Here is a 13,459-nt window from a genome sequence, read left to right as displayed (position 1 = left end):
TATTTTTTGTGGGCTCTAGACACAAGCAAATCAGATTTGTAATCTCATTTGACAGGGAAAAACAGGAGAATAGTTGCTTCAACCAGGTAATTTGAACATATCTGTACTCATGGAGTGTGAGTAATAAATCTTCACTCATGCAGTTTTGTGAAATTGTGCTTTAACTGGTTAAAATAGATTGAAAATATCACTGTGCAGGATTTTCAGCTCATCATCAGAATCCAGATTCTTTTTTTAAAAACCTCCAGTGCAGCATTATTACACCCTGAAAAGGATTAAACTGTAGAGATTTAATAGAAATGAACCCATTCATATTCAATAGGAGACTGCATTTTTCTCCCACTTGTCCTCTGAGGTAACAACACTGTAAATGTTCACGTCCGACCATCTCAGCTGCCACGTCTCCACAGGCTTGGAGTTTCATTTGTGGTGACTTTTGGTCACAGGGCACTTCTCCTGATATTACTGCTGCTCTTATTGGCTTCTTATTTGAAGTAGGTCTAAATGTCAACCTGTTTTGTTGCTGCCTTGTTCTTTCATGCTCACCATTATCTCATGCCCTGCAGCCACAGCACTTAAGTGCATATAGCTATGTTTATTATGTGAGGAATTTCATTACACCACACAACGATGAGTCCTGACATTGAAGAAGGGAGATTTATATGAATCTAGTGGATGAAAAAGAGACGTTTCATGTATTTTTCCATCATTTTTTTAAACATTCAGATAATGTAAATGTTGGTGTTGGTATTGATGTGATGCCTTCAAACACACAGTGACCAGATAATCTGTGGCAGCTTCTCACTACGACCAGCTGTTCAGCAGTCAGTCAGTGTTCAGCTCAGTGTCTCGTTTCCCTCATGGTTTGTTTATTTGAGTAGATCAACAATGTCCGCAGTTTGGAGGAATTTTAACATCAGGGGCAAAGACTGGAGCCCGACTGTAATATTGGTTCTGTTTTGACATAGAGGAATTTAATAAAAATAACTGAAGACTTTTTTTGCCAAATCGAAAAGTTGTGGGAATTTCTTAAATGAAACATGAAAATGCGTACTACTCAGTGACACTGTTCCTGACAGCAAAGGCACTGTGTGTTAAACACATTGTGTTAAATGAAAGCTCTGCTCACTTTCTGTTCAGCTAAAAGTTGATTTTTATATCTTTAACTTTCAACATGTTTTTTATAAATGTTTTTCATATATATTGTTATTATTACATATTTTATATAATAACAGTGTCAGTTTAAAGACTCTTTAATGAAGAACATTTTGTTTCCGTTTTTGAAGAAAATAATAACTGGCTGTTGCTAATGGTAACTGTACTCTGTACGCAATTAAAAATGCTCGCATTGGTTTGTAAAATGTGTCATTGAGGCATCCCTATTAGTGAGAAAGGTTGAGTAGAACTAGTGGGAAAAAAACAGTTCAAAGGATGTTATAGATGAAGCTGCCTGCTAAGTTTGACATCAATTCATCGCAGGTGAAGGGTGTTGAAGTGGGAGTTTATTTTTGTCAGACACAATCGCGGGGTTCCATCATCACAGTACAGTATCACTCTTTTTTTTAATTCTCTAATAGGATCAGTCTTCATCACTGTCACAGATCTGTGTTAATGAAGTGATTAGGATAGCACACGTCATCTCATACCAATGCACACCTGGCAACTGGAGAAGAATGCACGCAAAGAAAACACACAACTTTCAGTAACTGCATAAATGGTCTCACTGCACCCGATTGGCTGTCTAATAAACCATTAAAGTCAGTCTAGAATCACGCCTCAGACCTCTGACCTTTGACCCTCAGCATGGCTCTGATTGTCACCTTGACTTTAAGTGCTGTTGCACAGCAGGAGTTTGAGCCACAGTTAAAAGCTGTCATCTCTCTTCAAACCATCATATTTCTAACAGTTTTTCTACCACACTCATATTAACCTGGGATAAATGAAGCAGGATCGTGGTATTTTTACTGAGTAAAGAGATGAGATGAGTTGTTTTTTTTGTTGTTTGTTTTTTTGTGTGTAACCACATTACCATGTATTTTTTTCATCAGCAGCCAAGCTTCATCACAGTGGTGGGTGGGGTGGGGGGTCATTTGTGTGAGTGATGGTTTAAGGAGTCAGCAAATAGTCAGTGTAAAAGGTGAAGGTCACTGTTGTTTACAAGGCCCGTTTAGAAATGTGCCGTGAACACTGTGTGGGTCAGATAAAGTCCAAACAGCAGGAGATTGTCCAGAACCTTCAGGCCAGAGGTGCAGGCCTGGCTGCATGAGTCATCCACAGTATCTGGAGGCTCCATCTCCTGGACAGAGTGCTGAGTTCAAATTGCACTCTAATAGGCCGGAAATGTAGGCTTAGCTTAGCTTAGACAACACAATGCATCAGGAGTTCTGTTGTTAATGTTCTGCCCACATGTCTAGTACTTGAATATAGAACATAGGGATACTACAGTATGTGCAGTATTTATATATATTACATTGGAACTCAGACTGAAGGAGACCTCTGATGTAGAATTATTCAATAATACATGACAACTGAGATGCGTTAACTACAGATCGCGACAGAAGAGAATATTGTGATAACAGCAGCAAATTCACGCTAGCCTTGCCTCGTGGTCATCTCCAAGGTGGAAAGGTTGCTGGAGCTAATCCCCAAAGTAATGGGGTGACGGTCGAGGGCCACATGTAGTAAAAACAACCATCCACACTCACATTCAATCAATTTAGCGTCTAGTAACCCAGTCTGGCAGGCGTGCACTGTTTGAGGGAACCAGAGTGTGTGGGAAGAACCCACGCAGCTCGGAGAACTGGGTTCTGGGGGAATGGGTATTGAACCAACAAACTGGTGGCATTCATCAGGCCTAGGACCAGCACTAACCACTTCCCACAACTTAAAAATAGCTTCTGTAAAACGACCCATTGTTCTGTCATTCTCTCTTTCTCTTTTTACCAACCCAAATTTTAAAGACCCATCTAGACTTCCCATTTTTACCAATCGTCACCCTCCCACTCACGACACATCTCCTCCTTTTTATTCCACTGTATTCCTGGCTATAAATTCCTTCTCCTCTTGGTTTGTGGAGAGGGGTTTTTAAGCCAATCCCTGCCACTCTCTATGACTCTCTCCCTCTTTCTCTCTCCCTCTCTCTCGGGCCAGGCTGTTAATAATGCAGGGGTATTAACAGATTTATGTGAGTTAGGGTTCCTGGAGGCGACAGAGAGGGTGATGAGCAGCTGATGAGCGAGCGTTGTGAAGAGCAGTGGCATACAGAAGCCCGTTGGCATCTGGATGATGGCGGCTGGAGGAGTGCCCACAGAGCATGTTGACTGGAACCTCCAGCAGCGCTTCTCAAGAGCAGGGACAGGGTGATGGGGGTGGGGGGTTGGGGGGGTGGCAGTTCAGATTTAAGGTGGAGAAGACAGTTAGATTGGATTAATTCACCAAAACAAAGCAACAAGATGCCCCGTGACTCCAGAGGGACAGCTGAGTAGAATTTTTAAAAACTTTTAAAATGAGATACAAACATGATGACCTGCTGGAGACTCATGAAAACGTGGCAGTTGGACAAATTCACCCAAGCTGAGGAATAGGAATTTTGACTTAAGTGGACGTTCGTGTTGCAGCCTCCAGCTCATGACTGAGGAACGTTGTTGGGAGGAGGAATGGAAAACACACTCATCCATGGTGAAATGTCTTTTTTAAAAACTGCTTCCTCATTTGAAACATCTTGTGGAGAAAAAATTCCTCAGACACCGTGACACTGTTTGGTAACAAATTATTTCATTTCATTTTTTTATTTTTTTTTACTAATAAACCATTAGTAGTTAATGTTCTTCTCAGTTAGTAATAGACAAATGTGTAGTTAAACACACAAGCGCAGACACACACACACAGTTTTTTCTTTAACTAATGAGGGAGGGCGCTGTAAAATTTGGGATTGTGGGGGATTTCCATCTGTCTGGGACTTGGTATAAAAGTGTGACAGGAGTGTGTCAGTATTTGTGTGTGTGTGTGTGTGTGTGTGTGAAGGCACATTAATGCCCATTCTGGCCGTGAGCTGTAGCCTCTTTGGTTCTGGAGAGAGCAGCAGACTGATGGGTTTATCCTCGCTGTCGGCCCAGAGGATGTGCTCGCTCACTGCCCGGTTGATCAGAACGTCCATGTGGTCGGTATTACACTCGTGGAAAAGGAGGGATTCAGAGAGAGTTACCTTGGATTGGCCTGTCACAAAAGGTCAAACGTTAGTTTATATCACATGACTTGCTTCTATGTCTTTTTTCAGCAGGGTCACTTTGAGGAAATGAATGTGCGATGATTCAGGGTGCAAACTGGGAAAAGCAGTTCAAGCATTGGTTAATCAGTGTGTTTTCTCCAGTTTAGTCAGTAATAGACAATCAGTACCAAAGTCACACAGGAGTTGCTGACAGTCAATTACTCATCACGGCCGTGTTGAACACACAGGTCTGCCATTCGTTAACTGATTGTTCTGCTAGTTGTTATGATTGGAGATGAAGCAAAGCAGTGCCATAGATCAGAAAAATCAGTAAGACACAGAGAGAGAGAGAGAGAGAGAGAGGTGTGTGTTGTGTTTTTGTTGGATTAGAACGCCTAGTTGGACATTTGACCCTGTACTTACAAGGAAAAGTCAAAAAGTTCTTCGACATGTGTAATATCACATCTGTTTTTAAAAGGGGCCACATTTGTCCTAAAATTGAACAGGGGGGTCGGGTCAGGAGGAGATAGATGGAGTGTTCGTGTGAACTAAGATAAATGACCTGTGAAAGTCATGCATAAAGGCTAAAATGCTAAAATGCTTTTATCATTTCCTTCACCATCTATTGGGGAAATGTGGGTATTGCAGGGAAAAGGCAGAAGTATAATAATAATATAAATAAATTATATTATTTGGAAAAGTTTGGAAGGCCGGATTAAAAAGCTGAACGGGCCAAATCCGGCCTCCGAGCCTTAGTTTGGCCATGCCTGATCTAACGCCATCTGACTCTATTTTTCTAACCCTGAAAAAAAACATCTAAAAGGAAAAATATTAGTTGGTTATATGGCTTCCCTCCATCTGTAAGCACTGAGACATTTTCAATTATAATGTTGGCTGTTAGCAAGTTAGTTGACAAAAATTTAAATAATCTTTGCTGGTACTGCCTGGAGACAGTTGTGGAGCAGAGTGGTTTGAGGCCAATCCTAGCACCCATGATCGCTGGTCCATCACAGGGCCACCACATATAGAGACTGAAAAATTAAAACACCAAATTGATGACTTTGCTGTAAGGCAGTTACGCTAACAGCTTTGTCTCCCGTGAGGCCCTGCCTTGATATGATACGTAATAATGGTCTTTTTTTTCTTCAGACCAACACAATAGTTTATTTTCCTCCGCTGACTTGTAAACATAGAGAACAGACCACTACAACAAAGCAGGTGACCAAAACAAAAACCCAACAACAATATGGAGTCCTGTATGTGGAGTGTGTGTGTGAGTGTGAAAGAGAGACGGAGAGGAGGTGAAATGGAGCAGAGCAATGAGAGAGAGCGAGGACATGAAAGCAAGAGATGGAAAAGCATAAGATAATGGAGGGAGGGAGAGAAATTGAGAAAGGGACACTGGGGAGTGGGAGCAAAAGTGTGTGAGAGCGAGACAGAGAGAGCCTGAGAAAGTGTGTACTCAGCTGTGAGATGAGACCTCAGTCTGCCCATGGGGAGAGAAGGCGAGGGAGAGGACTGTGCTGTCACAGAGGGGGAGGAGAGTCTCACACTCATTTGCTCTTTTACTCCCTCTCTCTCTCTCTCTCTCTCTCTCTTTCTCCCACACACACACACACACAGACACACACACATCGAACACCCTTACCTTCTGCAGCAATCAAATTTGCTTGGTTTAATGGTTTCACCTGAAGGGCCAGTGGGTGTCATCCTTTTACATCTACATGTAAATCTGCTGTTTCTTTTTTTAATCTTCTTGTCTTCTCCTCCTGATCTGGGTCCGTGTGTAAATCCGTAATTCTAACCGTGATTCTCTCCTTACCTTTTGTCCCTGTGGGTTTACAGGCAGTGGATTGATGGGCAATTCCTCCGCATCCTTCATGGGCACCTTCCTGGCCAGCAGCCTGGGTTCACCTCCCTCCCACCCACCTCACCCTTCCAGACCACCCTCCTCACCCTCCTCACCTTCCTTCCGGGGCGGACCCCACTCCAGCGCCTCCCAAATCTGGTTTCCCCATTCACATGAAGGTACCTAAAATCACACCCTGTGTTCTTACCCCACATCTAGATCACACTCTTAGGTGTATCGTTACTCTGATATTGTGTATTTCATGGAGTTGAGGTTGTGGTTTCCACTCATTTTTTTCAAGAGCGCCCAGTTCCCACCTATTTATTTGTGAACCAGTTTAGGCCCAGATCCAACATTTATTGTTAGAATTCTGGATAGGAATACACAGTGGAATGTTGTACAAAGGAATCTTGCAGTGTTCCATTCACATCAGTGTGTGTGTGTGTGTGTGTGTGTCCTCTGAAGCGACTGTTGCTGTACTTTCAGATCCGGCCTCCATTACAGTTTTTCTCTGCTGGTTCCCAACCTGAAAAATCTCATGGAACAGACATGTCCAAGTCCAGTCTGTGTGGGTTTAATGCTAGCTCTGGGCTAATTGTAGGCTTGTAGTTTCCATGAAGCTAACTTTATGCTGTTCTTCTCTATGCTCCACCATAATATTCAAACAATGGATTTACCTGCTAGCAATATTTGACTTAGCATGTAATGTGATGACCATCTCTGTGGAGGATCACAGCCTTATTGGACAGGACCTACGTTGGACCATCACCCTATGGTTCATTTATAGAGGTTTTTGTTTTCTCCTTTGGATGCTTCGTGCCTTTTCCATTCTCGGGTAAAAAGACAGCGTTATGGGCTGGACGCTAAGGGACAAAAATGTGTCCAAACACAAACACAAAAAGTGTAGATTTGAATTTCAGCTCAAGCTTCACCTCAGCCAGGAACACTTTTTCTTCAACCTGACTTTATTGTTACCTTAGAGAATAGTTTCAAGGTTTTATTGTCAGACTTTATTCTTGTGGAAAAATAGAATAATATTAATAAGAGTGATGATGATAAAGCCAGGCCTAATAAAAGTAATGGAGGTGATTATGACTGGGATTATTACTCAGTTGGCAGTGTAGGCCATTATCTCTATTGCAGTTTAATTGCATATAACACACTAAGAGCATGATTGAATCCAGACTGTTCATCAACCACATTCAGCTGTTCCCTCCTCAAGATAATTGCATATTGTCTTTTTCCTGTTTTGCATAAAAAGCAAGTCATCAAAATGAGCGGCACAATTACCCAGCCTCTCGCCTCCTCTCTCCGGGTGTCAGCAGAACCCCGGCAGCAGCAGCAGCAGCAGCAGCAGCAGAGCAGCCACTGACTCGTGCATGTGTGTTTGGTGTCGTACTCTCACTTGCGTCCTTTAAGTTTTTTTTCATTGGCAAAACTGTTTGCATGCAAAAGCAGGAGCGTGATCTTGAAATCCACATGACATATAACTCTTAGCGAGCAGATTTTCTACAGACTGAAGAACTAAAGCCTGCCATGTGTCAGGCAGTCATTAACAGCTACCATAAAGAAGTGCTGTTTAAAGACTCTGTGTTAGACATTCAACGCTTCATACAAAAACACAAATTACAGTGCTTTGTTCAAGTCCTGTGAAGAGACAATAATATTGTTAATCTGTTACAGTCTAATCAAATCTGTAGTTAGATTACACACTTGTATTACACAGTAAATAAAGACATTTTCACTCCTATGTTAACTCGCTTATATATATATATATATATATATATATATATATATATATATATATATATGATTTTATAATTAAATTCATAAAAAATCAAAAAGAACATATCTAACACCATTTAGTTTGAGTAAATTTATGCTACTTTCCCAAAACATGAGATACAGACTTGGAACCCTCCTACCACTGGGCTGCCCTTCAGTGTTCGTAGACTTACAGTAAAATAAGTATATGTTTTAATTCCCATCTTCACATGCACATTTTCCATTCAAATAGATCGAATTTTTGTGTGAAAGTTTTTTTTTTTCTTTTAAATGCAAACTGTCACTTCACAGTCCAGTGCCAAGCTGGCTTCTGTCCAACAGACTCCTATCACTGTGCCAAAAAAACTAAAAAAAAAAAAAAAAAATGCATTCTCATATCTCTGTCGACACATATCAAATAGACACATGCATGCATGCACACACCTGTCTAATTCACTCCTGTTTGATACGCCTTTCCAGGCCTATCTTCACTTGTCCATCTCTCATCCATGTTCTTTTCTTTTGTTGGATTTAAGCTGCCCCCTCGCCCCCATTTTTCTTCCCTTATGTGCTGATGCCATTTTCAATTTCTCTCTCTCTCTCTCTCTCTTTTGCCAGTCTGCATCCCTTCCTTTCAATTAGTTAAATCTGAGAAGATCCACCGCAGCACCTCCTGCCCCTCCTCCTCCACTAAACACCTCCTGTCTTCTCTTTGCTTTTGCTTCTCCCTTTTCGTCATCTTGATGGCTCTGTTGCTTTTTCTCAATTAGCAGAGCTGACAGGCGGCTCAGCCTTTTCCTCTCCTCCTCCTCTTCCTCTGTCTATCTCTCAATTTCTGAAATGCTGCATCCATTTATCAAGAGGTAGAGTTCAATTTAGTTATTTTTCCATTTGGAGAAGATATGAAATCCTTCAATAACGTGGACAGATGTCTCCAGACTAGTGGACAGAAGAATGGCCCCGGAATACTTTCTTGTCTAATTTGCACTCAACATACTGTTGAGAGAAAAATGGGTGTGAACAGCTGATGAATGAGGAAAATATACAGGAATATACAGAAGTAACATTGTGCATGGAAGCCAAGGAACCCATCTACACCGTCAACTAAATGTTATGGTTTTTAATCTCTAACGTTACTGTTGCTGTATGCGAGTTGCATTTTTATAAAATCCATTTTTATGTGTTGGACGTCTTGTGCTTGAGTTGTTGGGAGTAGAAAACAATGGTCAGTCACACCTGAAGTGGACACTGATTGGCTGTCATTGTGTTTAGCATACCACATCAACGCAAAAGCACCCAGTGCGAGTGCAACCACTGCCAACGTTAGCAGCGAAGAAGTTGGCAATTTAGCAACCCATAGCAAAGCTCAAACTAAACTCGAGGAAAACATCCCACGTATGAGCATGTCAGCGACCGACAGACTGGCAAATATTCTAGCCAAGTGGATAGCGATGAACAGCAGGCCGATAAACATAGTGCAAGACGACAATTAAAATTTAAAAATCGAAATATTTTCAGAAGGTCTAGGTCGGCTTGTGGAACATACCAAGTGTTGTCTTGAAAACCTGAAGTGAGGCGAAGCTTTAGCCGTCTCCAATATTAATCTGTCTGCACACAGTCTATTTGCCAGTTTTGTCAGTCGGTTTGTCAGCTGGAGACTCACTCACTGCCATGTACTCATCAGCTGTCGGACCAGAAGTTGAAGCTTCTACAAACACATGTTGAGATGGTATGTTAAGACTGAGGTGATTCATGAAAAAATGCAAATGAAAATGTGTCAAAATGTTCTTCTCTGTCCCCTAACAGTACATGTAACAAACCCATCCACTTCCTCTCATATGAGTTAGCTGGTTTAGATTTCGTCCACTTTACTTTTCTTCATTTCATCCATAAATATATAAAATCACAGTTGACTATTAGGATCAGAATCAACATATGATTGGCCTCTGCCTGTAGTTCTAGCTGCTGCAGCTCTTATATATCCAGACCTGTCCTTTGTCCTCCTCCTCCTCGGCCTCCTCTCTCTCATTCTTCCATGCTGTGACACATATCTTTCTAACTGTGTGAATGAGCATTTTCTCCTCTGCCATTCGTTCTCCAATGTTTGTGTGTATCTTGCACTAAGAGAGAATGAGGCTGCTGTGCAGTCAGCAGATGCACTAAGACCCTGCTTACTCTGCCTGCAGCAGAAGCAGCAGCTTCCTTGTCCCGGGCAGATTAATGGCCGAACGGGCTTCGCCATGCCCAGCGGTCCCCTGCTTGCCACACCAATGGAGGGCATGCTGAAACTGAGTAGGCTGGCATTATCGGGCAGAGCCATACCACGCTGTGAAAAGGGATTACGCTGTCAAGCGTCACGCTCACAGACAACACGCTGCTGCAGAAGAAAGCCCATCTCCCAGCTTGGATAAAGACTGCCAGCCAGCTCTCTACTCTATAAATCAGACTGAGAAAAAACATCTCGCTGTAACTACAGATCCACCCATCGTTCCTTCTCCATCTCTGGATGGATTGGCATATACGACAATAACCATAACAGCTAAGAAAGAGTTAAAAAAATAGATGATAACGAAAGAGGAGGAGAATCGTGAGGGTATGCAGTAATCACCCCATTGCCCCCTTTAAAAAGCTGCACCTCCTGTGTTATTGCAGGGCTGTTGGCCCTCTCTTCCCCTTTCATTAATTAGAATTGGAGGATACAGGGGCCGCTCGGAGACGGGGTCATTAAGCCCACCATAACACTCCTCCCTCCAGAGAGCTGGTCTCACAGCACCGGCCCCATTGTTCCCCTGGCTGAAAGTGAGACATTTGACACTTGGAGCTGATGTATTGAAAGAAAAAAACACACCACCATGCTGCATATACACAAACACACTGCATCTGTGCGTTACAGGATCAGGTTGTGTGCTTGCCAACACAAATACATCTGTCCTTCATTTAGCTCCCAGAGCTGTGTGTTGCTTTATTTCATTCTCCTCCTCCTCTTTTCTTCACTCCATCTGTGAGTGTGAGGCTAAGGTTGGAACAGGTGCAGGGACAAGGAGGATTGAAGCTTCTGGCCTTCTTTATAGCAATTCAGGGTCATGAAGATTATTGTTTTGTATGTGGTGATTGTTCAGAGTAGAGTACACGTCTGTGAAAAAGACTCTCGCATTAAGAGATAAACAAAAAACAAGGCTCCTGTTCTCTCCTAATGAAGGTCAGTTTTTTCTCTTCCAAATACTTGTCATTTTGTTTGGCTCCTTTCCTCTATTCTTGCAGTATTTCATTTATTTTATAGTGATAATTCATATTTTTACAGGAGGAGGTGTTGACCCTGTCTAGTTTTACATTATAAAATCAGTCGACCCCAGCATGGGTTTAAAACCACAGAGAGAATGACACAGACAAGAATGACCCTTACACTAAAATAAAGTTCAATTATTTTATTACTGTAATTTTTTTTTGTGCTGATATTTTGTCCTTTTTTTATTTCCACAATTGTTACCAAAATTACCGTTACAAAAACTCATCTCTGGTTGTGGTGTGCATGTTCCTCTTATAAGCTGGTTTTAATGAGCCTGGGTCCGTGACCTTTTACCAATGATGAAGGTCAGTAAAGGTCAGGCATGTGGTGCTCATCCCACAGCAAACACAACCTCTTCAGATGAATAAACGTGATAGTGGCCTTTCTTAGACAGCGAGAGAGATGAACAAGGAGCTCCATGTGTGTTAAAGACTAATTTCATACATCACGGCAAATCCCAAGCGCGTCTTGTATTGTTTACATTTGAAATTCAGGCATGAAAGGCAAACATGACGGGCAGGGCCACTGCCTATTTGCGTATGAACACCACCAGCTGCATTGGACTTGAAGGATTATACTGGGCTGCTACGGATAACTGAATCTTGGCCCTTATTGTCCCTGTCTTATCAATTCCGTTCTCTCCTCTCTCCACTATCTTATTTCAGCAGCTCCAGGGTATCCTCGGTTTTCAGGAAGCCTGGCCCACACTTTCCTTCCCATGAGCCACTTGGATCACCATGCCAACACTGGTGTTCTCTATGGGCAGCACCGTTTCTATGACACCCAAAAAGGTTAGCCGTGAGATTATTAATTTCCATCTGACTCAAAAACTTGTTTAAATCTAATTTGCACAGCATAGTGTGGTTTTATTTGATGTTGATTTAAAAATTCGTAGCGGGGTTTTTTTTAATATATATATATATGTAATTGCTTTTGTCTTCCTTCCATCACAGAGAACTTTTACCTTCGAGGTCTCCCATCCCAGTCTGCACTTATCCCTGCCAATCACAGTTTGCCACCAATGTCAAGGACAGGTTCAGGCCACTCTCAGGGGTCCTGCAGCAGAGACAGAGATGCTGGGGTTGGGGTGGGTCTACATAAGGGTCTTAAAGAGGGGTCTCTGGAAAGAGGAGTGGTGTCTGTCAAGGACAAGGAAAGATCCAATGGCAAACACGAGGCAAAGGAAAGACAGCAGCAGCAACAGCACCACAATCAACAGCCACCCCAGCCCACACACCACCGACATTCCCACTCCCATCAGCACCACCCACACTATCCACAGCACCCATTACCTTTGGAAGAGGTCAGTAGTCAGTCCCTGGAGAGGCACAAAACGTCACTTACAATGGAGTACGGCAAAGAGCACCCACAGAGCATGAGCAAACCTCTCAGTGCCTGCTTACATAATGGCAAGATCCAGAATGGAGATGCAGGACATGGAACAGTGGCTAAGCCCAGCATGTCCAGCTGTGGGGGCGAGGGCCTTCCAGGTATGGGAGTGGTGGGGAACAGTCAGGGAAGACACATGGGGACCAATGGGAGCAGTCGCTGCACCAAAGAGGGAGTGAGTGGAGAGATGCGAATCAGTGAACACTCAGATTGTCTAGAAAGGGGTCAGGCACCCCTTCACCACTCTCTTCCTTACTCCGTTCCTCCACCATTACACATGGGTTCAGTTCCTGGAGCTGCTCACACTCATCCACACACTCATGCACACCCCCATACACATCCTCACCCAGGGGGCTTTCATTGCCTTCAACTCCACCCTGGACATCCACACCACCCACACCATTCCCACCATACACATCATCACCCAGAGATTTTCTGTCCTCCCCCATCTGCTCCAATAGCAAACCCTGTTTCACATGAGAGTGGATCAGCCAATGTGGGACGAGATCCTAAGGTCACCGGACCTACGTATGTTCCATCTGTGGCAGACTTGGGGGAAAAAACTAACGGGCCATTCCATGTTCTCGTAAACCCTGACTGTCAGGGGGTTAGCAACGGAGGAGGCAGTAATGCTAAAGAAAAGGGAATAGAAAAGCATGGTGCTAATGGTCACCATAGTAGCTGGCACAGAAAACAGCAGCAGCAGCAGCAGCAACAACAACAACACCAACAACAACAACAGCAGCAGCAGCAGCACCAATACAGAAAGACTGAAAAGGCTCCAGATTGGATGCAGTCCCACCACCAGCATCTCCAGGCCTCACAGCTCCCTCCACCGCCCCAGCAACAACAGCCACCTCATTCTCAACAGCAGCACCAGGTGGTACGTTCGCGCAGTGCCGAGTGTATCAACAACGGTGTGGACATTGAGGTCTTCAGATCTTCACTGCCCCAGGGCCCCAAG

The 13,459-nt window shown here is 43.2% G+C and overlaps 1 protein-coding gene across 1 annotated transcript in view; it reads left to right on the top strand.

The window, feature by feature from the left end:
- bahcc1a (BAH domain and coiled-coil containing 1a) overlaps positions 1–13,459 on the top strand; it is a 68,991-nt gene that overhangs the window by 31,952 nt on the left and 23,580 nt on the right. The window contains exons 3-5 of the mRNA XM_025064516.1: positions 6,053–6,235; positions 11,772–11,897; positions 12,060–13,459. The exon at positions 12,060–13,459 is cut by the window's right edge and continues 937 nt beyond it. Coding sequence (XP_024920284.1) covers positions 6,053–6,235; positions 11,772–11,897; positions 12,060–13,459 — 1,709 coding nt within the window. The remainder of the gene's footprint in view (positions 1–6,052; positions 6,236–11,771; positions 11,898–12,059) is intronic.

Source organism: Cynoglossus semilaevis, chromosome 17 (assembly GCF_000523025.1).
Source record: "Cynoglossus semilaevis isolate Cse_v1.0 chromosome 17, Cse_v1.0, whole genome shotgun sequence".
Taxonomy (NCBI): Eukaryota; Metazoa; Chordata; class Actinopteri; order Pleuronectiformes; family Cynoglossidae; genus Cynoglossus; species Cynoglossus semilaevis.
Note: the sequence above shows the minus strand (reverse complement) of the source record. Positions and strands in the feature narration are given on the sequence as shown.